This window comes from Coregonus clupeaformis, chromosome 7 (genome assembly GCF_020615455.1).
Source record: "Coregonus clupeaformis isolate EN_2021a chromosome 7, ASM2061545v1, whole genome shotgun sequence".
In the NCBI taxonomy this organism is placed as follows: domain Eukaryota; kingdom Metazoa; phylum Chordata; class Actinopteri; order Salmoniformes; family Salmonidae; genus Coregonus; species Coregonus clupeaformis.
The window spans coordinates 43,152,405-43,179,341 of NC_059198.1; the positions used below are offsets into that span (position 1 = coordinate 43,152,405).

Here is a 26,937-nt window from a genome sequence, read left to right on the forward strand (position 1 = left end):
GCAGTGCCTTAGACCACTGCGCCACTCGGGAGATAAGAGTGTCTGTTAAATGTATTAGGCCTTTATACTATCAGCAGTTGAGTAGTATTGTGTAGGGGTGATGTACCCTATCCTCTGGTCCTCAGGCCTCCTCATCTCGATGGTGTGCAGGGGCCCATTCAGGTTGACCACATACAGAGAGATGACTGGGTTCTCCTCCCCAGCCTGCATGGAGGCAAAGAGGACAGAGAGACTATATGAGTTCAAATGCCATCAATAAAATAACTGTTCTTATTGGACATTTTAAGTGCATCTGCCTCAGGAGGACAGCCTGTAGACAGAATGAACTCCATGCTGGTATATTTTCCCATTTCCCAAGATAGTTTGTTTTACCTTTATGTGTGTTTAATGATAACGTACCTTTGAGCGGTGGTACAATTTACTGCAGTGTAGTGTTGCACAGTAGAGTACATGTTTTCAGTCAGTACTAGGTTAGTAATCATACTGTTCTAACCTTAGGGTTGTGAAGGGTCATCACACCCCTACAGGACTCCAATTGCTTCCAATTACCCTAGGCCATGCCCCTTCCTTCCACACCTGTTCCCACTCCCTAATCACCTCTCTTCTACCTTCACTCCTCTGTTTCCCACAGAAGCAGTGCTCCTTCCTTTTCACTAGTAATGCTTCTTGCTCGGTGATGCCACGGGGCGGCCCTTTTCCTTCCTTCCTTTGTGTGTGATATGAGAAAGCCACCACATCCTTAAACTCCCCCGTGCACGTTTTGTGCCTCTGTGTTGTTCAACTGTGTATAATAAATACCCCTAACCCTGGATTCCTCATCTCCATCTCCTCATTGCATTCTGACCGATGCACCATGGTGGCAGCAACAGTCCAGACCCTAACTTACAGTCAGCCCATTCATCCTAGCCCTAGTCCCTTTCGTCACTTAGAGTAGTGGGTTTCAGTCAGTACTATGTTAGTAATCATACTGTTCTAACCTTAAAGGTTCTGCATGGTCAATCCGACGTCTGCATTGGCCGTACAGCATTTACTGCGACGCAGCCTCCGCAGACGTCAGGGCTTTCATACTTCTTGCGCTTAGGGGAGCAGAGCTATTGTGAAGGAAGTTGTCAAGGAAGTGAGTTTGTGTTTATACAGGACGTACCGCCCCCACCTACTGTCAGCCAATCATGTCAATGCGGAGCTACGGAGCCATTGTTACAAAATGTGAGAGGTGCACGGGGATGCAGTATGGAGCTCGATGTGGCCTCTGCATGCCTCCAGAGGCTCCGCAATTGCGTCACACCCTCCATATGAAGGCTCCGACCACATTTTCGGATCAAGCATAAATTGGCTTTTAGGGTAGTGGTTTTCAGTCAGTACTAGGTTAGTAATCATACTGTTCTAACCTTAGGGTAGTGGTACTCCCTCCCAGTAGGGTAAGTAGTTCCTGTGAACATGGGGATCTCCATCTTGGGCACCATGGTGTCGTTGATGGTAGCATATGCTAGCCGGGCACCATCCGGTGACCACCAGTGGGCAATATGGGTCTGGAAGATCTCCTCTGGAAAAGAACCAGAGAAATGTCCTTTAGTTTCAGTAATAATGAAGATGATGAAACCCTTACAGAAACCTAATATGTGTTTCAATGGAACCACATTACAACACCCAGTGCAGACCTGCGTCAGATACATTGGTTATATTAAATACTGACCCAAACATCAATTGCAATGCAGTCAGTTTGGCTCGATGCTGTCATAAAATCCCTAAAATGAAGAGTACTGTATGTTCCGGCCATAAATCAAAACACTGCTTTTAATCTCACAAGAGAGGAACATCAACCAACCACCAGTCGAGATCCATACCAGGAAAGGGAACAGGAAAAGTAATTACCCAGTCAGGTGCGACAGTGTAGGGTGGTGTACGCAGGGAAATTGGAGTGTGTATGTGTGTTTGTGTTTGTTTGTAACCCCTTTTCTGCTGCTGGGGCACACAGAAAGCATGCTGTTGGTACTTGGCTTACTTAATCAAAAACCTGTGACCTCTGTGCGTCCCTACAGAGCCCGTGTGTGTTTGAAATGATGCAGGTTGATATGCACGACAGGACACACACTTACATCCCAGAGGGGGCTCTATTGATATGCAGTGCCAGGTGAAGACACACACGCCCACGGGCACGCCCACGTGCACACATGCAGAAAAACACTGAATGTACGTATGTAATCTTTTCTGCATCAATCCCCACCCAGCTGCTAAAGTGTGTGTGTGTGTGTGTGTGTGTGCGTGTGTGTGTGTATGTGTGTGTGTGTGTGTGCGTGTGTATTAATTGCATTTAGCTTGAGGAGGAAATTAGTGGTCTGTGACACAACGCTACATCTCCTGTGTGTATGTGTATCCTTGCATCCTTCAGTGTCCATGTATCCAAGACCTTCTTGATGTAATGTGATTTGTGGATTCAAATAATGAATTTAAAATGTGTGTGTGTGTGAACCTGCCTTCGTTTTCATGTTCTTTGAACCGTTTCTATCTCCATAGCTATGATTACAGCAGTCTCACACTCATCCATTCTACCTGGTTCACAGACTCGCTGTTCCTGAGTCTAAATTATTCACTGCCTAACACACACATTACTTATGCATGAGCCACCCTGTTACTGAGGCAGGTGGGCAATAGAAGTTAATGAATGTAATGTGACAGAATCAGGTGGGCCAAACTAATGAGGAGGAGAAGGAAGGACATATCTTTCATTACCAGGACACAATTCAACAACCATTAACCGATACAAAAAAAATGCTATGATAAGAGTAGTGCTTCCGGTGTTGAGACATTTTTACGAAGACAAGGTGTGATAGGACTAGGAGAGATTCAGAGAAATTACAATTGAGGCAAAGAACACATGGTGCAGGACGAGTCCCGTCCACTAGGGGGCAGTGGTGATACGTGTTAGAACTAAGCCCCACTGGTGGATGACAGTAGAAGCAAGACCGAGATTCAACTGAACTGCCTGCTTACAGAGAGAATACATAGGATATAACACACACAGTTGTTTACCGCTATATCTTTCAGAAAATAAGCGTCATACTCAGCTGGAGTGCCGATATGAACACCGCCGTAATCAAACACAAACAAAATCGTCTCAGTGTGTGAAAAGTGCAATACCAGCCAAAACTCCAGGGGGGCATACACAAACAGCTCCTATCAAGAGTGCCAGACTCTGTTCTGGTTCTATCCTGGTTCTATCCTTGGACCATATCATATTTCAGGGTGTTGTCTGTTCCAGTACTGGTTCTATACCTGGGCTACATCATATTTCAGGATGTTGTCTGCTCCACCCCGTCAGTTAATCTGACAAACAGGCCACTGATGACAAAGCGTTCTATAATCGCCTTGGGTGTCTGTCTGACTCCCCTTACGCAAGACTGTCAGTGTACAACACACACACAATGATAATCTCATCTGGGTTTTAGACGGTTACTACAAAATTAGACTGCAAGCGTGGAGTGTTTCCTCCAGGGAGAGCTTTCCTCCCCATGCCTGACACTGTGATTGACCATGCTGTCATCTGGTGCAGAGCTAAACAGATGTTACACAACCTGGCAAGTTCTCTCTCCCATTCACGGCTTATGTCACCACTAAACACACACACACACACAAACACACAATACAAACATTGAATGTGTTATTGCAGAAAGACTGCAGTCTGTCATAAAGAGATCTCCATTGAGTGACATGATACGAGTGGCAGGTCTACGTTGTGGGGCAGGTCAAACTCAGGGTCAACTCCCTCCCGTCCCATTGAAAGATTCATCTTCCTTAATAAATGATGAGTGTAAATTGCCAGGCCCTCAGCGCTTCATAATTATGTGGCACGGGTCAGACAGTGACTAAAGTTTCAATGGATTTAGACTAATATTGCTGTTGGAAGAGCTCCACTTCATCTTAAAATCTCAGTCAAACTAATCTGGGGGTAGGGGTGTGTCAACACACACATACTGTAAAGGCTACATACACACTTTAACAGTTAACACAGAGGTAGTGTAAAAAACGAGAGCATACTTATTGCGTGCAACCTTGCACGCACACACACACACACATGCAGACATGACCATCGCAATCACGCACATGCACGTACAGAAATCAGCCTTGATTGATTACATTTATTTGACCATTTATAAAATACATACATAAGGGCGCTCCAGCCGGTGACGCCTCCACAAACAATTTCATACGGTAACATTTGTAATATTGTTGCCAGTTTACGATTGCTCTTGAAACCCAGAATCACATCTAGCAGTGTACTAGCAGTATGTCACGAGAGACCTAGCGAAAGGTTGGCAGGTGCCGCCCCACCAGTGGCAGTCAGTGCAGTTTATGATGAGGGAGGACACTTTTTTTTTTTTTTTTATGAGCATGGCCTTATTTCTATTACAGCATATTGGATGACTGTCATTCATATTCCATTCACCCAGTTCAATATAACAGCGATAGGTTCAGGCTACTACGTGATACTCAAATTTTCCCTACACCCATCATGAGGTTGTTACAACCTAGCCTATGAATGAAAGTTTACAAGGTCGCTGCACACAGGTGAGAGAAAATGTTGAGGTGACACATGGACAGACAGCGACAGTCAATACCGCCTTGCACACTCTTGCCTGCATCTAGCTGATCTAGGGTGTAATCATTAGTCCAACAGTTGCAAACAAGAGTTTCTATTGGACAAATTCAGGTATGTTTATCCCCGTTTCGTTCCGTTTAAGAAACGTTTTTCAACAGAGTCGGCGGAATGAATACACCCCTGATCACACGTAAACACAGTTCACTCACCTTTTCCCTTCGTTTGTGGACTTCAATGCACAACACATCAGCAGTATGTGACCAGGCACAAAAACCTTTTCAAACCATATCCTAACCGTTACCCACAGCCTACATTGTTGTCACCATATTAGCTAAAGTAACGTCCTAGTCAACATAGCTAATAGAACTAATGCGTTAGTAAACCCCCTACAATCATGCAGTAACGTTACAGTCACTAAGCAGTATGGCGGTTACACCGGCGGGCCCCGGTGGAAATAAATTAATACAACCAAAAGCTTACCTTGACTTGGAAGAGTTCCAGTGTTGTGTTGGATAGTCATAGACAGCGAGCTAACATAGCATTCCTCTGTTTGAGCCAGATGTTTTGAGTAGACTAAACTAGCTAGCTGCATTCGCTTGCTATGTGAAACTGAAAGTTATTTTTTTTAAACAAAATCTCTCTCTTGCTTCTCCTTTAATTTGTTCAAAACTGTTCAACTATTGTCTTTCCCTCTCTTTGAGTCAACTACTCACCACATTTTATGCACTGCAGTGCTAGCTAGCTGTAGCTTATGCTTTCAGTACTAGATTCATTCTCTGATCCTTTGATTGGGTGGACAACATGTCAGTTCATGCTGCAAGAGCTCTGATAGGTTGGTGCACGTCCTCCGGAAGTTGTCATAATTACTGTGTAAGTCTATGGAAGGGGGTGAGAACCAAGAGCCTCCTAGGTTTTGTATTGAAGTCAATGTACCAAGAGGACGGAAGCTAGCTGTCCTCCGGCTACACCATGGTGCTACCCTACAGAGTGCTGTTGAGGCTACTGTAGACCTTCATTGCAAAACAGTGTGTTTTAATCAATTATTTTGTGACGTGAATATATTTAGTATAGTTTTTTCTAAAAATGAGAACTTTTTTAATGTTTTACCATTTGTATTTTTATGAAATTCACTGAGGATGGTCCTCCCCTTCCTCCTCTGAGGAGCCTCCACTGCGCCCCACCCATTGAAGAGCACTACACCAGGCCCTAACTAAAAGACAGCCATCCAGGCCCTCCCTGACACTCCTCCCTCTCTTTCTGTCTCTGTCTTATTAAAAGCGAGAAGCCTTGAAGCAGAGAGCCAAACACACGAGGAGCGGAATAAATTAATTAATTAGTAAAGTTGAACACAGAGAGGCAGTCTGTTCCTCAGGGGACGAGGCAGAGGCACTGAGGTGGAGTCAGAGCTTGGATCGGTCGAGTCAAAACAGACAGGGAGACATCTGTATCAGAATGGAGAACAGACGGCGAAGATTAATTCTGCTGAATTAATGCTAATTTACTCATGTAGAACAGCCGTGGTGAGAACCCAGGGAAACTGGAGAAAATTGGCCGCTTTTCCTGTTTTTAACTACATTTTGGTATCACTCTAAATCAATTGTTTACTGCACCTCTGACTAGCCTTAATACCAGTTCTGTTGTTTTGAAGATTTATGACAGAATAATTTGGACTCAAGTGCCGCATTCTCTGGGGACGACAATGCAACGGGACAGACACGCCATTAGACCACCACCAAGAACACCAATAATATTCACATCAGCCAATAAAAGTGTCATCTCACCTTCGTACAGCCAATCGCTGAGCCCATTGAAGATGACTCCCTCCTTGCCGGTGGAGACCAGGCGGATTGATCGGCTCTCCACCGTTGAACGGTAGTAGATGTTATTCTCAAAAATAAAAATCTAAGGGAAGAGGGAGATGAGAGAAAAAGTGATGAAAAAACTGAGGTGATCAATATGGAAGGGACGAAGGATGTTGAATAGCCAATGATACAGGATGTAGCCTACGTGTGTTCTGCATGACTAAACTTGACCTGTAGGTTGACGGAAGGATGCTTTAATCAGATGAGGAATTTGAGCTCAAAAAGGTTCTATCGATATTTTAGATCCTCTCCTATTCACTGCAATACTTGAATTGTAAACATTTTGCAGCAATGTTGGCCGACTGATAGGTTTGAAGGGGGCCTGCCTCTGTTTTTGTTACTACCAGCTGTTGGCTTGTTTGGCAAGGCACGATATAGCAGGCCTTGTTGAATACAATCAAAAAAAGATATTGCGTGTGTTGAAGTTCACAGTCACCTGCCGACATGGCAGTCATATTTGCTACCTGCACAATCTAGTAAATAGCCTCAACTTACCCTGCTGCCTCCTCGTTATTGGATTATACTTTCATCATGTCACGGACGTAATATTGTCTCCATAGTACTGTATGTCTAAGTATTGATTGATAACTCTGGCTCAGGAGAGAGAAAGAGAGAAAGGAGAGAGAAAGAAGGAGATCAAGAGAGAGAAAGCAAGAAGGTGAACAAGAATGGAGAAAGAATGTACTGCATAATGAATCCTTTACCTCACCACATTGAACATCAATATTGCATATCAATACAAGTCCTAATTGCAGATTGATCCTTTACTGGGCTACAGTATTGCCTTCCTCTTTGTCCACTGTTAGTAGTAGCATACACTACCTGCTGGGTAGTTCAAGGTCAGCTTCATCATTACAGAGCATTATAGTTCCTCTTCACACATTACAGATTCTCTACCCACTAAAACATTTAAAACCTCTATCTGCCATATCAAATCAATGATGATCAAACATAATGCTCATGTTATTAAAGGCTCTTAGCAGGTCGGTTTCTGTTGCAGAGCTCGTAGGGCTTATGTTGAAATCAATCCACTGTATAAGGATAGTTCAATAACTTTGGCCTTGAGCTTTCCGTTGGTTCACGTGGAATCTTTCTGTTACTGACATGGACTGAATCATGCTATGTAAACACAGTCTGAAAGATATTTTAAATAAATAAATACTTCAACAATAGTTGACCTCTCCTCAGGGATGATAGGGTATGTTCCCTTTCCTTGCAGCAGTTAAGGCAATGCAATAGCATCACAATGGCCATTGCAGGTATAACCAGGTTCCTACGACAGCTCGTGTGGCTAGGTAGGCCAGGGGAACACAGGTGTGTTTGAGTTAACCTCTGTGCAGATGGACTGAGGGCCCAGTTTTACAACAGGATCTAGGCCAGGGCAGAGAATAACACGGTGAGCTTGGCCCACTTCTGAAGGAGGTAGAAACACTGCCCAAGCTACCTCCCATTAGGGCTGAGTGATATGGCCAAAATATCATATCACGGTGTTAGAAAACAATTGGACGGTATGACGGTATTTTATGTTTTTGAATAATAAATGTTCTACATTTGCTTCATGAGTAGTGCGTGACCCTACGGTGGCAACACATACATTCTAAGTGATATCAATGGGTCTGTTTCCATTCCGATCGTTTTATACTGTTTAATTCAACTTCAACCCCCAAGAAATTCAGCATTTTGCTACATCTCTGCATTTCTTGTACTCATTTGAGATCATTTCCACACTGCCACGTAGGGCTGCACGATATGGGAAAACAATCTAGGCCTTATTTTTAACCAAATGTTGCAATTGTGATTTGACTTGTAATTCAGAGCAAAACACTTTGGTGAACAGTTGGAATCATGGAAATAGAATGATTATTCTAATTCTATAGTTATAATATAATAGTGGGCACTTTGAATACAGTGTTGTTTGACATGACAACGAATGAAAATGCCAGGGAGGAGTTCTGACAGGGTAGGAACCAAAGTGTTGAAAAGTGTTTCCTAGGGGACCCTATAATCTTTGGCTACAGTTAATGTTCTCTCTTAGCTACTTCATGTAGCTAACATATTCATACTTTGCGCATTGATGCTGATTTAGGTCTACACCATTATCAGGCTGTATAGCTAATTATGTTTGCTCTGACTCTGTACATTTATTAGCTAACTAGTGATTAGCGGCTAACAAGATTTAGGCCCAACTTGCTAAGAAAAGACAAACTAGCTGTTTGCAGATGTAAGAAACACAAACTAATAGTGTAATTATAGAACGCTTGTGGATTTATAATAAGAAGCAAAGTGAAAACAGCATCGTTGTCATCAACAATGTTGCATGTGCTGCATCGACCATGTAGACTGAACGCAAGTGTCTACTGGTCGAGGAACAACAAATACGGTATACCGCCCAGCCCTAACTCCCATATACAGTGGGGGAAAAAGTATTTAGTCAGCCACCAATTGTGCATGTTCTCCCACTTAAAAAGATGAGAGAGGCCTGTAATTTTCATCATAGGTACACGTCAACTATGACAGACAAATTGAGAAAAAAAATTCCAGAAAATCATCTTGTAGGATTTTTAATGAATTTATTTGCAAATTATGGTGGAAAATAAGTATTTGGTCACCTACAAACAAGCAAGATTTCTGGCTCTCACAGACCTGTAACTTCTTCTTTAAGAGGCTCCTCTGTCCTCCACTCGTTACCTGTATTAATGGCACCTGTTTGAACTTGTTATCAGTATAAAAGACACCTGTCCACAACCTCAAACAGTCACACTCCAAACTCCACTATGGCCAAGACCAAAGAGCTGTCAAAGGACACCAGAAACAAAATTGTAGACCTGCACCAGGCTGGGAAGACTGAATCTGCAATAGGTAAGCAGCTTGGTTTGAAGAAATCAACTGTGGGAGCAATTATTAGGAAATGGAAGACATACAAGACCACTGATAATCTCCCTCGATCTGGGCTCCACGCAAGATCTCACCCCGTGGGGTCAAAATGATCACAAGAACGGTGAGCAAAAATCCCAGAACCACACGGGGGGACCTAGTGAATGACCTGCAGAGAGCTGGGACCAAAGTAACAAAGCCTACCATCAGTAACACACTACGCCGCCAGGGACTCAAATCCTGCAGTGCCAGACGTGTCCCCCTGCTTAAGCCAGTACATGTCCAGGCCCATCTGAAGTTTGCTAGAGTGCATTTGGAGGATCCAGAAGAGGATTAGGAGAATGTCATATGGTCAGATGAAACCAAAGTATAACTTTTTGGTAAAAACTCAACTCGTCGTGTTTGGAGGACAAAGAATGCTGAGTTGCATCCAAAGAACACCATACCTACTGTGAAGCATGGGGGTGGAAACATCATGCTTTGGGGCTGTTTTTCTGCAAAGGGACCAGGACGACTGATCCGTGTAAAGGAAAGAATGAATGGGGCCATGTATCGTGAGATTTTGAGTGAAAACCTCCTTCCATCAGCAAGGGCATTGAAGATGAAACGTGGCTGGGTCTTTCAGCATGACAATGATCCCAAACACACCGCCCGGGCAACGAAGGAGTGGCTTCGTAAGAAGCATTTCAAGGTCCTGGAGTGGCCTAGCCAGTCTCCAGATCTCAACCCCATAGAAAATCTTTGGAGGGAGTTGAAAGTCTGTGTTGCCCAGCGACAGCCTCAAAACATCACTGCTCTAGAGGAGATCTGCATGGAGGAATGGGCCAAAATACCAGCAACAGTGTGTGAAAACCTTGTGAAGACTTACAGAAAACGTTTGACCTGTGTCATTGCCAACAAAGGGTATATAACAAAGTATTGAGAAACTTTTGTTATTGACCAAATACTTATTTTCCACCATAATTTGCAAATAAATTCATTAAAAATCCTACAATGTGATTTTCTGGATTTTCTTTTCTCATTTTGTCTGTCATAGTTGACGTGTACCTATGATGAAAATTACAGGCCTCTCTCATCTTTTTAAGTGGGAGAACTTGCACAATTGGTGGCTGACTAAATACTTTTTCCCCCCACTGTAAACACACAGAGTCTGGGGAGATGTGTGGTCATATCGTGGGCTGGTTGACAACTCTGGAGATTAGCCTCACAAAGAGAGAAACGTAGGGCAAAGGAGGGGGAGAAAGAGCGAGGGAGAGCAGGAGGAAGGTAGAGAGCAAGCCAAGCTCAGTGTCTCAGTGGGGGATTCAACTCCAATTTAAAGGAAGAGGACCACTTACTGTTCATCCACACAGACACAGCTGCCCATCCTCTGGTGAATCAAAGGACACTGTGTATTTAACCCAATTCCACTGCTCTGCAACATGGGACAAGACAGCTGTGTGTGTTTGTGTTTGTGTGTGTTAAAGAGAGGATCAAGAGGGGAGGGGCTTGAGAAATTAAAGAGATGATCAAGAGGGGAGGGGCTTGAGAAATTAAAGAGAGGATCAAGAGGGGAGGGGCTTGAGAAATTAAAGAGAGGATCAAGAGGGGAGGGGCTGATGTTAGTGTGTGTGTGTGTGTGTGTGTGTGTGTGTGTGTGCACGCATGCGTGTATATGTGAACGCACGTTGGCTGACACCTTCCTCTCCCGCCCATGCATCTTATCATTGACAACAAGCATCACAGCTCAGAGGGCAAGCAAATGAAAGTGACTGTTGGAATCAGGGGTGTTTGATGATTAATACTGGGAGAGAGTGTGTGATATCAATCCAGTGACTTCACTAATTAATCCGCTGAGGAGATTACAGGTAATTAATTGCATTGTGCTGGAGGATGTAATCACTCACAGTCTGTCTGTTCTGAGAACCATTAGACTGATGCTTATTAATGTTCTCTCTGTGGCTAGACTGCCTGGTAGCTTGTGATAGTTTAACAAACATACATGGCCATAGGAAAGGTCATTGATACAGTGCATTCATATTGTACTCTCAGTTTAGAAATACATTATAACCAGACATGGTTTGCCAAATAGCAGTGACATATGGGTATGGAGTATGGGTGAGACAGAGATGGTGCTGCTGGGAGTTGTAGTATTACCAGCTGCTGGCCCGTGGGTCCCCAGCCTGCGTACTGCAGCTGGGCGTTCCGCACCTCTGGAGGGTTCAGGTTCCACGTCTCCCTGCAGCACAGAGGAGAGACCACAATCAGACTACACACACCCACACTACACAACAACACACAACTTTAAGTGCCCCTCAATAAATGACTGAGCACCTTCTTTAAAAATAACATCTTACTTAGTGGATCCTCAACAAAACACAGCACTATAAAAAACTCCACTGCACCACACCAGCAGCCTGCACTGCTCCTGCCCAGATATACCAGTGTCGTATAGCCCAAGAGGTTTAAGAGCACCTATAAATACTGGTGCTTTATATATCGCTGCCACTTTCTGTTCATTTAGAAAAGTGCTGTGTGCTGCAGGACAGAAAATTAGAGGTGTCACTGGCCCTTTGTCTTAGTCTGGAGGGGAGGATGGATGAGGTCATCAAGTCCCCTGGCCTGCAGTTCTCCTCGTCTTCACTGGGTGGCAGCGCAGAGACTTGACTGACTGGGCCGAAGAGAGTAGAGGAGAAGGGAGGGGAGAGGAGGGGAAGCATTGGTTGGTTTCAGCTACTTACGGAGTCTCCAGGCTGCAGATGATGTAGAAGGCAGTGAACGAGTGCTGGTACACCTGGAAGACGAATGATTGAAGACTATCATGAGGAACTTGGCCATTGAAACATGTTTTAGTAGCTAACTATCATCAGAATGTATATGCATATGGTTGGGAGGTTATATCTTATACTACAAAGTCATTCTGTATTTGGTCTACAAAGTCATTCTGTATTTGGTCAAATTTAAGTCCAGGGCACAAATGCAGTGATCATAATATAATATATGCCCTTTAGCAGACCCTTTTATCCAAAGAGACTTCGTCAGTCATACATGCAGACATTTTTCGTATGGATGGCCCCAGAGGGAATCATGTCTGCACTGCATTCTACTAGCAGGCCCTGGACTGAGAGATGACATGTAGAATGCTTCTTAATGTAGCAGGAGATAAGTATGGGCCACTTGTTACAGTGGTCCTTCTGAATACCCCCCTCAGAGTTGGGGGAGAGAAAGAGAGGGATTGAATAGCGAGAAAGATAGAGAAAGAGAGAGAGAGAGAGAGCGCGAGAGAGAGAGTGGGGGCCTATGTGAAGGGCAAGCAGCAGCATGATGTATTGAGAGAGTGCGCGTCCGTGCAATGACAGCTGGGGGACGGAGCTGTGGGTAAGAGCGTTGTGCCAGTAACCGAAAGGTTGCTGGTTCTAATCCCCGAGCCGACTAGGTGAAAAATCTGTCGATGTGCCCTTGAGCAAGGCACTTAACCCTAATTGCTCATGTAAGTCGCTCTGGATAAGAGCGTCTGCTAAATGACTAAAATGTAAATGTAATCTACCAGGGCTATGGAGGGATGATTATGAAATAACAAATGCCCTGTCTAACACACACACTTGCATCAGTGCCTCCCTGTTGTGCCATTACACTTTGTCAGTCATGCACCTTCGGTGACACTTCACTGTTCCTGATACCACACTGTTCCTGATATACACTACCAGTCAAAAGTTTGGACACACCTACTCATTCAAGGGTTTCTCTTTCTTTTAACTATTTTTTTACATTGTAAAATAATAGTGAAGACATCAAAACTATGAAATAATACATATGGAATCATGTAGTAACCAAAACAGTGTTAAACAAATCAAAATATATTTTATATTTGAGATTCTTCAAATAGCCACCCTTTGCCTTGACAGCTTTGCACACTCTTGGCATTCTCTCAACCAGCTTCACCTGGAAAGCTTTTCCAACAGTCTCGAAGGAGTTCCCACATATGCTGAGCACTTGTTGGCTGCTTTTCCTTCACTCTGCGGTCCGACTCATCCCAAACCATCTCAATTGGGTTGAGGTCGGGGGATTGTGGAAGCCAGGTCATCTGATGCAGCACTCCATCACTCTCCTTCTTGGCAAAATAGCCCTTACACAGCCTTGAGGTGTGTTGGGTAATTGTCCTGTTGAAAAACAAATGATAGTCCCACTAAGCCCAAACCAGATGGAATGGCGTATCTCTGCAGAATGCTGTGGTAGCCATGCTGGTTAAGTGTGCCTTGAATTCTAAATAAATCACAGACAGTGTCACCAGAAAAGCACCCCCACACCATAACACCTCCTCCTCCATGCTTCACGGTTGGAAATACATTTACATTAAAAAAAACATTTTTAGTCATTTAGCAGACGCTCTTATCCAGAGCGACTTACAAGAGCAATTAGGATTAAGTGCCTTGCTCAAGGCCATATTTTTCACCTAGTCGGCTCGGGGATTAGAACCAGCGACCTTTCGGTTACTGGCACAACGCTCTTAACCACTAAGCTACCTGCCGCCCCGGCAGGAAAAGGATGATCTCCACCTTTTCCATGTGGAGATCATCTGTTCACCCACACCGCGTCTCACAAAGACACGGCGGTTTGAACCAAAAATCTCTGATTTGGACTCATCAGACCAAAGGACAAATTTCCACCGGTCTAATGTCCATTGCTCATGTTTCTTGGTCCAAGCAGGTCTCTTCTTCTTATTGGTGTCCTTTAGTAGTGGTTTCTCTGCATCAATTCGACCATGAAGGCTTGATTCACACAGTCCCCTCTGAACAGTTGATGTTGAGATGTGTCTGTTACTTGAACTTAGTGAAGCATTTATTTGGGCTGCAATTTCTGAGGCTGGTAACTCTAATGAACGTATCCTCTGCAGCAGAGGTAACTCTGGGTCTTCCATTCCTGTGGTGGTCCTCATGAGAGCCAGTTTCATCATAGCGCTTTGATGGTTTTTGCAATTGCACTTGAAGAAACCTTCAAAGTTCTTGAAATGTTCCCTATTGACTGACCTACATGTCTTAAAGTAATGATGGACTGTTGTTTCTCTTTGCTTATTTGAGCTGACTTGCCATAATATTGACTTGTTCTTTTACCAAATAGGGATATCTTCTGTATACCACCCCTACCTTGTCACAACACAACTGATTGGCTCAAACGCATTAAGAAGGAAAACAATTCCACAAATTAACTTTTAAGAAGGCACACCTGTTAATTGAAATGCATTCCAGGTGACTACCTCATGAATCTGGTTGAGAGAATGCCAAGAGTGTGCAAAGCTGTCATCAAGGCAAAAGGTGGCTTTTTGAAGAATCTCAAATATAAAATATATTTTGATTTGTTTAACACTTTTTTGTTTACTACATGATTCCATATGTGTTATTTCATAGTTTTGATGTCTTCACTATTATTCTACAATGTAGAAAATAGTACAAATAAAGAAAAACCCTGGAATGAGTAGGTGTGTCCAAACTTTTGACTGGTACTGTATATGGCAAGATTAGCCCAGGTCTACACCTTTTCCTCCCTACTCTAACAGTGTCTACACTCTGTGTCTCTCTGGGCCAATGGGATTCTATTCCCTGACATATATCACTGATTCTTTTTCAGACTGTGTCCTGGATCTCACATTGCAGTAGTCTTCCAGTTGAGTTAGCTACCTGAGCCATTACATAATGCAGTAACCGTTGTAGAAAAACCTCCCATCCCTCTCTTTTTCCTTTCATTCCCTCCCTCCCTCTCTCACACTCTTACTACCCCAAATCTCTCTACTCTCCTGCTCGCCTCGTTCCCTCCCTTTGCTTTCCCATTCCCTCCATCCCTTTCTCATCCCCCTCTCTCAGCTGTGTTATGTGGTTTGTTTGTGTTTTGGCCCCTCCCTGAAGAGCACAGTTCCACTCAGCTGTTTTCTCTCTACCGTGGCTGAGAGGCAGCAGGGTGCGACAGGCCTCTACTCGGGCGCCATGATTACTTTTCTCCCCCACCGCCTCGCCACGTTTCCCCTCAGAGCCCGCTGAAGTATGTGCCTGTCATTCTGCTAATTCAAAAAACAAGCAAACAAATGAAGGAGCTCACCGGTGCCACATTGTAAGCGAGCAGCACATGCTTCATGTCAGGAGACACTTCATACTTGCTGGCTTTGTACATTTCCTGAAAAGCAGAGAGAGAGAAAGAAAAACGACAGAAGATGAGACCTTTAACCATGCGTAGTGTTTTTTCTTTAAGGCAATCCTTAAATGACTGCATTTGACGGATTGCTCGGCGCGGCCGCAGGCGGGAGACGCATTAATCTTGTCGCGGCCCTTTCTGATTTCGGAGGGACAAACATACTGTGTGTCGTCACCTCGGCCGTTTCGACACTGACGTTGCATTTTCGTCAGAAACAGTCGATGCGTAGCGAACCCAAATGTTAACGAGCCAGATCAAACGATGTGCTAATGATGGATCGTTTCAGTACGCGTCACAATAAAAGAGCTTTGGGTGCTTTGATATGATGACACAAAAAAGAACAGTTTTAATTAAATTCATGCAAAAACCACATTCTGTTATTTGGCCTATAGTGATGTATCTACTGTGGAAAAAAAGAGAAAGTTGGAGACTCACAAACTTTTTGTTGTGCACCAATACTGTCCTCTCGTATGTCTCCAAGTTGAACCTGACAACATCCCCCTCACGTGTGCGATACAGTAGCTCACTACCTGTACAACACAGAGAGAGCAAAGAAACAGAGCAAGAAATATTAGTTCACAAAGGCTATATCAAACTTTTCATAATGCCTGATAATAGTCCTATGTGCAATATCCTTGCGATCGTCCGTAAATTGGACACTTGCAAAAATAAAATATCAGAGAGCAAAGTGTTTGGATTCAGAGTGGCCAGTTGGTGCATTGGCTGTCCATCTTGGATCCATACATTGACAGTTGGTCGCCTGAGTTCTCTACATTGGTGTCACAAGTGGGATTCACAACATTAGTATTAGCAGTGGGATTCTGTATATTGGTGACAGAAGTAGGATGCTTTATATTGGTGTCAGATGTGGGATTCACAACAACAGTATTAGCAGTGGGATTCTCTACATTGGTGTCAGATGTGGGATTCTCTACATTGATGTCAGAAGTGGGATTCACAACATTATGTACTAGCAGTGGGATTCTCTACATTGGTGTCAGAAGTGGGATTCTCTACATTGATGTCAGAAGTGGGATTCACAACATTATGTACTAGCAGTGGGATTCTCTACATTGGTGTCAGATATGGGATTCTCTACATTGGTGTCAGAAGTGGGATTCTCTACATTGGTGTCAGAGATGGGATGATCTACATTGGTGTCAGAAGTGGGATTCTCTTCATTGGTGTCAGAAGTGTGATTCTCTACATTGGTGTCAGAAATGGGATTCTCTACATTGGTGTTAGAAGTGGGATTCTCTACATTGGTGTTAGAATTGGTATTCTCTACATTGGTGTTAGATGTGGGATTCTCTACATTGGTGTTAGATGTGGGATTCTCTACATTGGTGTTAGAAGTGGGATTCTCTACATTGGTGTTAGAAGTGGGATTCTCTACATTGGTGTTAGAAGTGGGATTCACAACAACAGTATTAGCAGTGGGATTCACTACATTGGTGTCAGAAGTGGGATTCACAACAACAGTGGGATTCGCTACATTGGTGTTAGAAGTGGGATTCACAACAACAGTATTAGCAGTGGGATTCGCTACATTGGTGTCAGAAGTGGGATTTGCAGTGGGAGGAATGCTCTGGAGCTACAGAGGGATGTGCCAGGTAGCACTTTGACACATTCACACAAATGTCCTCACACTCCCTGCAACACCCTTCAACATACACACAGAAACAAATACCAAACTCTCAAACAGGCTTCCAAGATGCCTGCAGTCGCAAAGGCCCACTCCAGAGAGAGTAGAACATTTCAATAAAGAGATACAAGTTTTTCTTATCTTCACAATGACTTTGCCCTTTATCGGACAAGGACGATAAAAGCCAATTTCTGAATGTTGTTTCAGTCCAGAGCCATGAGAGCTGAGAATATGGCTCTGGTTGAGTGTTAATTGGGGACTTCAGATAGTTATTCTAGCAGATAATTAATGCCGCCAATAACAAACTGTCCATAAGAGGTGACAAAATTACCATCATAATGACATTCATTCAAAAAGTTGGTGTGAAAGAGTGACAATTCTGGGTTTTTAGAATGCACCGGCCAAATGATGAATGCAATCGGTAGCGCTTCCCTTCACTGCAATATTCACAGCCTTGTATCAAGATGAAAGATAAAAAACTACTGCATTACTGTGGATCATTTTGCAAAAGTAATGAACAACACTCAGGACGTTACATGCTCAACTGCTTCTCTCTGCACTTTATATTCCTTTGACCTTGTTTGGCACCCATATAAATTATCCTCTTTGCATTTTGAATGTATTCGTTTGATGTTCATTGTTCCAGTTAAAAGTGACCTTCTGTGTTCAGCAATTGGCTCAGTGACAACACACCGACTTTGGGAAGTTTAATTTGTGTACTCTACACCTGACCTGTCCCCTCCCCAGGTTTATAGACAGGAGTCTCATCTCGCTCACTCCTCCGCTGGAGTTGTCATCCTGTCTCTCACTCTGTCCATCTGTCTTCTCTGTTTGGTCCCTGTTCTGTAATCACTCATTCCCTCTAGGACAGTTTGGGTCTGTCCTCCTGTCCTATACAGTCTTTGCTATTCCACCTCCTGTGCGTCAGTCTACCATTCAGTCTACTGACTCTGTCCTGAATATCTACCTCCTTTTGCCTCACTCCATCCCTACTTTTATTTTTCTATCCTTTACATCAGCACATTTCCATCATATCAATGTAAAGCACTTAAGAGCATCTATAAAGGAAGGGAAAGCATTCTATAAATCCAATCCAATTCTCTTGTATGCTATTACTTTTCCCTATTTTGTATTCATGTAAAGCTAAAGCTAAGGTAAGCTACCCTCCTTCCATGTCTTCTCCTCCTATCCTCTTTCCATCTCTTCTCCTCCTATCCTCTTTCCATCTCTTCTCCTCCTATCATCTTTCCATCTCTTCTCCTCCTATCCTCGTTCCATCTCTTCTCCTCCTATCCTCTTTCCATCTCTTCTCCTCCTATCATCTTTCCATCTCTTCTCCTCCTATCCTCTTTCCATCTCTTCTCCTCCTATCATCTTTCCATCTCTTCTCCTCCTATCCACTTTCCATCTCTTCTCCTCCTATCCTCTTTCCATCTCTTCTCCTCCTATCATCTTTCCATCTCTTCTCCTCCTATCCTCTTTCCATCTCTTCTCCTCCTATCCTCTTTCCATCTCTTCTCCTCCTATCCTCTTTCCATCTCTTCTCCTCCTATCCTCTTTCCATCTCTTCTCCTCCTATCATCTTTCCATCTCTTCTCCTCCTATCCTCTTTCCATCTCTTCTCCTCCCTGTTTCAATTTCATCCTAAACAAACACTTGGATGCCCATATTTTTCAACCGTCTATCCACCTGTCTTTCTCCAATCTTTATTCCGTCTCTATCCTGCATTTTTCTGTTGACCACCCTTCCAGTCACCTGAGATCCCTTAATCTTCTCCTTCCGACCATGCACTGCCTTTATGGCGTTTACTGTCCACCCCAACAGTCCATCATTTCCACATCCACCACTCGCTATACAGACCCAAACATCCCCTGTCGTCTTTCTTCTCATTTCAAAGACCCCCAGGGCTTTCTCTCTTTCACTGACCCCTGCCATCAATCCATCCCTGTTTCACACCACCAAGGGCATTCTCAGTCTTGCTCTCTGTCGCTCTACCGCACTCCATCTTGTCCTCCTTCTCCCTCCTCACCTCTCCATCAGGGCTCCCTTCACTGGCTCTGCGTTAGCCTAGGGTGCTCACTTCCCCTTCTGATCCTAACCTCTACTCCTGCACCATGTCTTATTCATTCAGCCTCCTGCTCTGGGCAACAGCCCTCCCTCACTACAGATCACAGGAAGACAGGTGTGTGTGTGTGTTTGTGCGTTGTGCGTGACTGTGTGCATGCGTGCGTGTGTGAGAGAGATTGAATGTTTAGAGTGCAATAGACGTTCCCCTTTCCAACAACACTTCAAAGACCATTTACCTTATGAATTTTCCCACTTAACCTTTTATGCATGCTATGATCTTGTACTACCACTTTCCCATAATCTCTTCTGAACCCTACAGACTGTATGCTTCGTACCACTGTGTGCTTAATTGACGCTTCAGGCAAGTCATTTTTCCCTTTCTAACTGTAGATGGCAGCTTCATTAGAATGAGATAACATCCACAGTCAGCGCTGCAGTGGCCACCAGGCTAGTTTCCAAAGAACTGAAGAAAAGCTTTAGGCTGCATCCCAATCCAATGATTATTATTGAAACATATGTATTATGTGTGTGCAATGCTTTTTTCAGTAAGGGATAAAACACTAAGGACAAAGCTAAAATATAACTATTTATTTAAATTATATCTTCTCCTCACCCTCATTTTTCTATTTGTGTTCTGTACTCCAAGTTTAATTCACTTAAAAACAAACAAATTCAAGCTTTGCACTTGCTGCAAACGCATAGTAAATCTGTCCAAAAAGTGCTTTGATGCCAAATAATTGCTTCAGAAACACTAAGTTCCCAGGCCTGTTGCATAATATGAGGATATCGTAGTCGACCCCTCAACCAACCATGTGAAGGACTATTCTCTAATTTCTCCGTCCCATTGTCCCATTCTTCTTCAGGGAGCTGCATCAGCCCATTCAGTCTGTTCAGGCTGTTCTGACGATGAGCGAGAGCATTCCTCTTCCTTTCAATCTTTCCTTTGTAAGTCCTGACTTCTGGTACTATGCCGCAGAAAGACCAGTCAACGTATCACTGTTTGCTTTATAGTACCTCTAAGTGCCAACACTGAACACACCAAGAATACTCATACATTTATCCAAATATATACTGAACAAAAATATAAATGCAACATGCAACAATTTCTAAGATTTTACTGAGTTACAGTTCATATAAGGAAATCAGTCAATTTAAATCAATTCATTAGGCCCTAATCTATGGATTTCACATGACTGGGAATACAGATATGCATCTGTGGGTCACAGATACCTTTGAAAAAAAAGTAGGGGGTAGATCAGAAGACCAGTCAGTATCTGGTGTGACCACCATTTGCCTTATGCAGCACGACACATCTCCTTCGCATAGAGTTGATCAGGCTGTTGATGTGGCCTGTGGAATGTTGTCCCACTGCTCTTCAATGGCTGTGCGAAGTTGCTGGATATTGGCGGGAACTGGAACACGCTGTCTTACACTTCGATCCAGAACATCCCAAACATGCTCAATGGGTGACATGTCTGGTGAGTATGCAGGCCATGGTAAAACTGGGACATTTTCAGATTCCAGGATTTGTGTACAGATCTTTGTGGCATGGGCCGTGCATTATCATGCTGAAACATGAGGTGATGGCGGCAGATGAATGGCACGACAATGGGCCTCCGGATTTCGTCACAGTATCTCTGTGCATTCAAATTGCACACGCAATACACATGCACCACGCAATACACATGGCGGCAGGTAGCTTAGTGGTTAAGAGCGTTGTGCCAGTAACCGAAAGGTCGCTGGTTCTAATCCCCGAGGTGACTAGGTGGAAAAATCTGTCGATGTGCCCTTGAGCAAGGCACTTAATCCTAATTGCTCTTGTAAGTCGCTCTGGATAAGAGCGTCTGCTAAATAACCAATTTATTTATTTATTTATTATGGTCTGCGGTTGTGAGGCCAGTTGGACGTACTGCAAAATTCTCTAAAAGGACATTGGAGGCGGCTTATGGTCGAGAAATTAACATTCAATTCTCTGGCAACAGCTCTGGTAGACATTCCTGCAGTCAGCATGCCAATTGCACTCTCCCTCAAAACTTGAGACATCTGTTGCATTGTGTTGTGTGACAAAACTGCACATTTTAGAGTGGCCTTTTATTGTCCCCAGCACAAGGTTTCTTGATATGCCATACCTGTCAGGTGGATGGATTATCTTGGCAAAGGAGAGATGCTCACTAACAGTGATGTAAAACACATTTGTGCCCAAAATGTGATAGAAATAAGCTTTTTTGTGCGTATGAAAAATTTCTGGGATCTTTTATTTCAACTCATGAGACATGGGACCAACACTTTACATGTTGCGTTTATATTTTAGTTCAGTATTGATTTTTTTCTCTCACACATCTACACCCAATATCCCATAATGACAAAGTGAAAACATGGTTTTAGACATTTTTGCAAATGTATTTTAAATGAAATACAGAAATATCTCATTTACATAAGAATTTCACCCCCCCGAGTCAATACTTTGTAGAAGCACCTTTGGCAGCGATTACAGCTGTGAGTCTTTCTGGGTAAGCCTCTAAGTGCTTTCCACACCAGGATTGTGCAACATTTACCCATTATTATTTTCTATTCTGTCAAATTGGTTGTTGATCATTGCTAGACAACAAATGTAAGGTCTTGCCATAGATTTTCAAGTACATTTAAGTCAAAACTGTAACTCAGCCACTCAGGAACATTCACTGTCTTCTTGGTAAGCAACTCCACTGTAGAATTGGCCTTGTGTTTTAAGTTATTGTCCTGCAGAAAGGTGAATTCATCTCCCAGTGTCTGGTAGAAAGCAGACTGAACAAGGTTTTTCTCAAGGATTTTGCCTGTCCTTAGCTCCATTCCGTTTCTTTTTTATCCTGAAAAACTCCCCAGTCCTGAAAATATGGAGAGTGGTACTCAGTAATGTGTTATATTGGATTTGCACCAAACATAACACTTTTATTCAGGACAAAAGTAAATTGCTTTGCCACATCTTTGCGAGTATTACTTTAGTGCCAAGTTGCAAACAGGATGCATGATTTTGAATATTTTTTATTCTGTACAGGCTTCCTTCTTTTCACTCTGTTAATTAGGTTATTATTGTGGAGTAACTACAATGTTGTTGATCCATCCTCAGTTTTCTCCTATCATCACAGCCATTAAACTCTGTAACTGCTTAAAAGTCACCATTGGCCTCATGGTAAAATCCCTGAGCGGTGTCCTTCCTCTATGGCAACTGAGTTAGGAAGGACGCCTGTATCTTTGTAGTGACTGAGTGTATTGATACACCATCCAAAGTGTAATTAATAACTTCACCATGCTCAAAGGGATATTCAATGTCTGCTTTTTTTTTTTTACCTATCTACCATCAGGTGCCCTTCTTTGCGAGGCATTGGAAAACCTCCCTGGTCTTTGTGGTTGAATCTGTGTTTGAAATTTACTGCACGACTGAGGGACCTTACAGATAATTGTATGTGTGGGGTACAGAGATGAGGTAGTCATTCAAAAATCATGTTAAACACTATTATTGCACACAGAGTGAATCCATGCAACATTTTATGTGACTTGTTAAGCAAATATTTAGGCTTGCCATAACAAAGGGGTTGAATACTTATTGACTCAAGACATTTCAGCTTTTCATGTTTTATTTGTAAAAATTCAATTTTGACATTATGGGGTATTGTGTGTAGGCCAGTGACAAAAAAATCTAAATTGAATCCATTTTAAATTCAGGCTGTAACACAACAAAATGTGGAAAAAGTCAAGGGGTGTGAATACTTTCTGTAGGCACTTTAGTTAGCCTATGTCAATAAAAAATAAAAAATAAAGTTAATTAGTCTAGTTAGTCTAGCCAGCTATCTAAACTTGTAGTAATCATGGCCGGATTACCGACCGGGCACGCGCCCAGCGGCCCTGACCTCCAGGGTGCCCACATTGATTTTGTTAGTCACTCTCACTCAGATATGACATTAGCATGGCTTAAGTCATGGCAAAATGTTTAGAATTGCAGGAAATTCGCTTTTAAAACTGCAGAACTGTCTCCCCCTCAAGACATTTTAAGAAAGTTTAAGCTAATTTACTTCATTTCTATACAATTTAAAAACTTTAAAATGATACTTTGAGAAGAGCAAAAACAAGCAAAATTTACCCCAGCCATTATCACATTGGCTGCTGTAGCTTCATTCACCTCAGTCGATCCACAAAAACATGGCCTATAAGCGTGGGGGCAAACTATAATTTAATACATACAGAGGAATCTGTTAGCTTAAAAAAAAAAAAAAAATTCTGTAAAACAATGAAGGCAGACTGTAGTTCAGATAGAGCCTGGTCAACCGTGGGGGCAATAGCATACAAGACAGTATCATTGCCATACAAGTGCAGATTACATTTTTTTTACAGACAAGTCAACATTGTTAATGTAAACAGTAGAAAGTACAGGACCCAGAATCGACCCCTGCGGGATGTATACCCTGAATTTAAATGGTTTAATTTTATACATTAATTACAGCTCAGGTTTCTCTTTAAGCTGCTCCTTACCCTGTCTGTCTGTACAATTATGATTGATCTTTTAGGATGGAGGTCGGATTGGGAATAATATTCATGCATGTCTTACCCTCTATTTAGTTTTCTAGTCATCTTGAGGATGTCTATTGAAGAAAACAAATACTTCAACTTTTTCCAATGTATTTTCCTTTATTCCAGGCTCTACACCTCAACCCACGACTTGAAGAAACCGTTTACCATTTGAATAGGACGACCTTATCTCTGAAAGGGGCCATAGTCAAGCCTCCCTCATACAACAATACAATTCCACAGCAGAGAGCTTTGCCATAATATCGCTATAGCGTATTGCATGAACCCATTCCCCAAAGTAGGAGACGGGAGGGAATAGAAGTGTATGAGCTGCTGATGGCTCCTGTCCGGTGGGCTGGATGTGAGTTTTTACGTTGATTTATGGTTACCAGCAACACCGATCAAGGTCGCCTCTGAGACTCATTTTTTACCACCGGCCCATTGCTTGAATCCTACGAGTCCACCGGCTGGCATCAAACCAGCCCCATAACGGCAACATTAAACCTCCTTATCATGGCTTTCAATTTCTTTAAAAAATATTTTTTTTTCTGCCTCAGAGGCACAGCACGCCGCTCAACGCAACAAGCAACAGTACAATTTGCATAGGGCAGCCTCGAGTAAATTACAATAAACATGAAAAGACTAAAAACACACAGAATGTGGTTTTGGTTTAACAGGAATATTTATTAGAATACCCGCTGTGAGGAAAGGGCTAATGCACAACATTGCATGAGGACATAATGAAGCTTCTTATTGAGGACATAATGAAGCTTCTTACTGAGGATATAGTGAAGCTTCTTATTGAGGACAGTGAGTGTGTTAAGAGAATTCATAGGCCTATGAAGAGGCCTATAAAGCCATTTCTCGGGATGTGCTGTGCATTTTGTGTATGGTATAATGATTAGGATTATGGTACTGCTTAGCCTACTCTATGTTACACCATAACAGACTGCCATTTCCTAAAACCCCCAGAGTAAGCCCAACGATGTGTATTGGTATAGTTTTGGGTGCTTTGAATTAAATACTACATTCAAATTGATGGTATCAAAAGCACCAATAGCACTACCAATCCATCCTACCAATGTACAGTGGGGAGAACAAGTATTTGATACACTGCCGATTTTGCAGGTTTTCCTACTTACAAAGCATGTAGAGGTCTGTAATTTCTATCATAGGTACACTTCAACTGCGAGAGACGGAATCTAAAACAAAAATCCAGAAAATCACATTGTATGATTTTTAAGTAATTAATTTGCATTTTATTGCATGACATAAGTATTTGATCACCTACCAACCAGTAAGAATTCCGGCTCTCACAGACCTGTTAGTTTTTCTTTAAGAAGCCCTCCTGTTCTCCACTCATTACCTGTATTAACTGCACCTGTTTGAACTCGTTACCTGTATAAAATATACCTGTCCACACACTCAATCAAACAGACTCCAACCTCTCCACAATGGCCAAGACCAGAGAGCTGTGTAAGGACATCAGGGATAAAATTGTAGACCTGCACAAGGCTGGAATGGGCTACAGGACAATAGGCAAGCAGCTTGGTGAGAAGGCAACAACTGTTGGCGCAATTATTAGAAAATGGAAGAAGTTCAAGATGACGGTCAATCACCCTCGGTCTGGGGCTCCATGCAAGATCTCACCTCGTGGGGCATCAATGATCATGAGGAAGGTGAGGGATCAACCCAGAACTACACAGCAGGACCTGGTCAATGACCTGAAGAGAGCTGGGACCACAGTCTCAAAGAAAACCATTAGTAACACACTACGCCGTCATGGATTAAAATCCTGCAGCGCACGCAAGGTCCCCCTGCTCAAGCCAGCGCATGTCCAGGCCCGTCTGAAGTTTGCCTATGACCATCTGGATGATCCAGAGGAGGAATGGGAGAAGGTCATGTGGTTTGATGAGACAAAAATAGAGCTTTTTGGTACAACCCCAAGAACACCATCCCAACCGTGAAGCATGGAGATGGAAACATCATTCTTTGGGGATGCTTTTCTGCAAAGGGGACAGGACGACTGCACCGTATTGAGGGGAGGATGGATGGGGCCATGTATCGCGAGATCTTGGCCAACAACCTCCTTCCCTCAGTAAGAGCATTGAAGATGGGTCGTGGCTGGGTCTTCCAGCATGACAACGACCCGAAACACACAGCCAGGGAATCTAAGGAGTGGCTCCGTAAGAAGCATCTCAAGGTCCTGCAGTGGCCTAGCCAGTCTCCAGACCTGAACCCAATAGAAAATCTTTGGAGGGAGCTGAAAGTCCGTATTGCCCAGCGACAGCCCCAAAACCTGAAGGATCTGGAGAAGGTCTGTATGGAGGAGTGGGCCAAAATCCCTGCTGCAGTGTGTGCAAACCTGGTCAAGACCTACAGGAAACGTATGATCTCTGTAATTGCAAACAAAGGTTTCTGTACCAAATATTATGTTCTGCTTTTCTGATATTTATGTCATGCAATAAAATGCAAATTAATTACTTAAAAATCATACAATGTGATTTTCTGGATTTCTGTTTTAGATTCCGTCTCTCACAGTTGAAGTGTACCTATGATAAAAATTATAGACCTCTAAATGCTTTGTAAGTAGGAAAACCTGCAAAATCGGCAGTGTATCAAATACTTGTTCTCCCCACTGTATGTTGATCAATCTCACTCTTTCATACGTCCCTTATATAAAACTGTGGCGGTGACCCATGCTCTCTATCTCTCTTCAAACACCAACTTGATGGTTCAAATCAAATCTATTCACATTTTATAACCACTAATAGAATTGGTAGTATTCTTAGTAATAACCTGATATGTACATAATAGGATATACAGTATAGATAATGAATGGATATACCATATACATAATGAATGTGCCATGTCAAGTATGACTGTATTTACTAATATAAAGTGGGTAGTGTCTGGGTTGAGCAGTTGAATCAGAGAGGCTGCCATGATGATAAAAAAAGCTCCAGAATAAAAAATGGATCAAAAACCATGACAGGGTTGTGGTTGGCCGAGTTAGCTATGCTCAAAGAGTTTCCTATTAAATTACTAGCACTGGTCACTGAGGTTAAAGTGTGCTTCAAGGTTGTTGTTTTTTGCTAATGCAGTTTTTCTTTTCAAGATGGACACAACCACACAGACTACAGAGGAGAATGGCTGGATTGGTCAGATACTGCTGTAATCACTTAATG

At 42.9% G+C, this 26,937-nt stretch overlaps 1 protein-coding gene across 3 annotated transcripts in view; it reads right to left on the reverse strand.

Moving 5' to 3' along the window:
• The window catches only part of LOC121569209 (dipeptidyl aminopeptidase-like protein 6), a 317,687-nt gene that overhangs the window by 17,498 nt on the left and 273,252 nt on the right, over window positions 1-26,937 (reverse strand). For all 3 annotated transcript variants that reach the window (XM_041879974.2, XM_041879977.2, XM_041879976.2), the window contains 7 exons: window positions 15,931-16,025; window positions 15,403-15,477; window positions 12,054-12,106; window positions 11,470-11,551; window positions 6,379-6,499; window positions 1,389-1,543; window positions 107-204 (listed from right to left, as the gene is read on the reverse strand). In XM_041879974.2, the coding sequence (XP_041735908.1) occupies window positions 107-204; window positions 1,389-1,543; window positions 6,379-6,499; window positions 11,470-11,551; window positions 12,054-12,106; window positions 15,403-15,477; window positions 15,931-16,025 (679 nt within the window). The remainder of the gene's footprint in view (window positions 1-106; window positions 205-1,388; window positions 1,544-6,378; window positions 6,500-11,469; window positions 11,552-12,053; window positions 12,107-15,402; window positions 15,478-15,930; window positions 16,026-26,937) is intronic.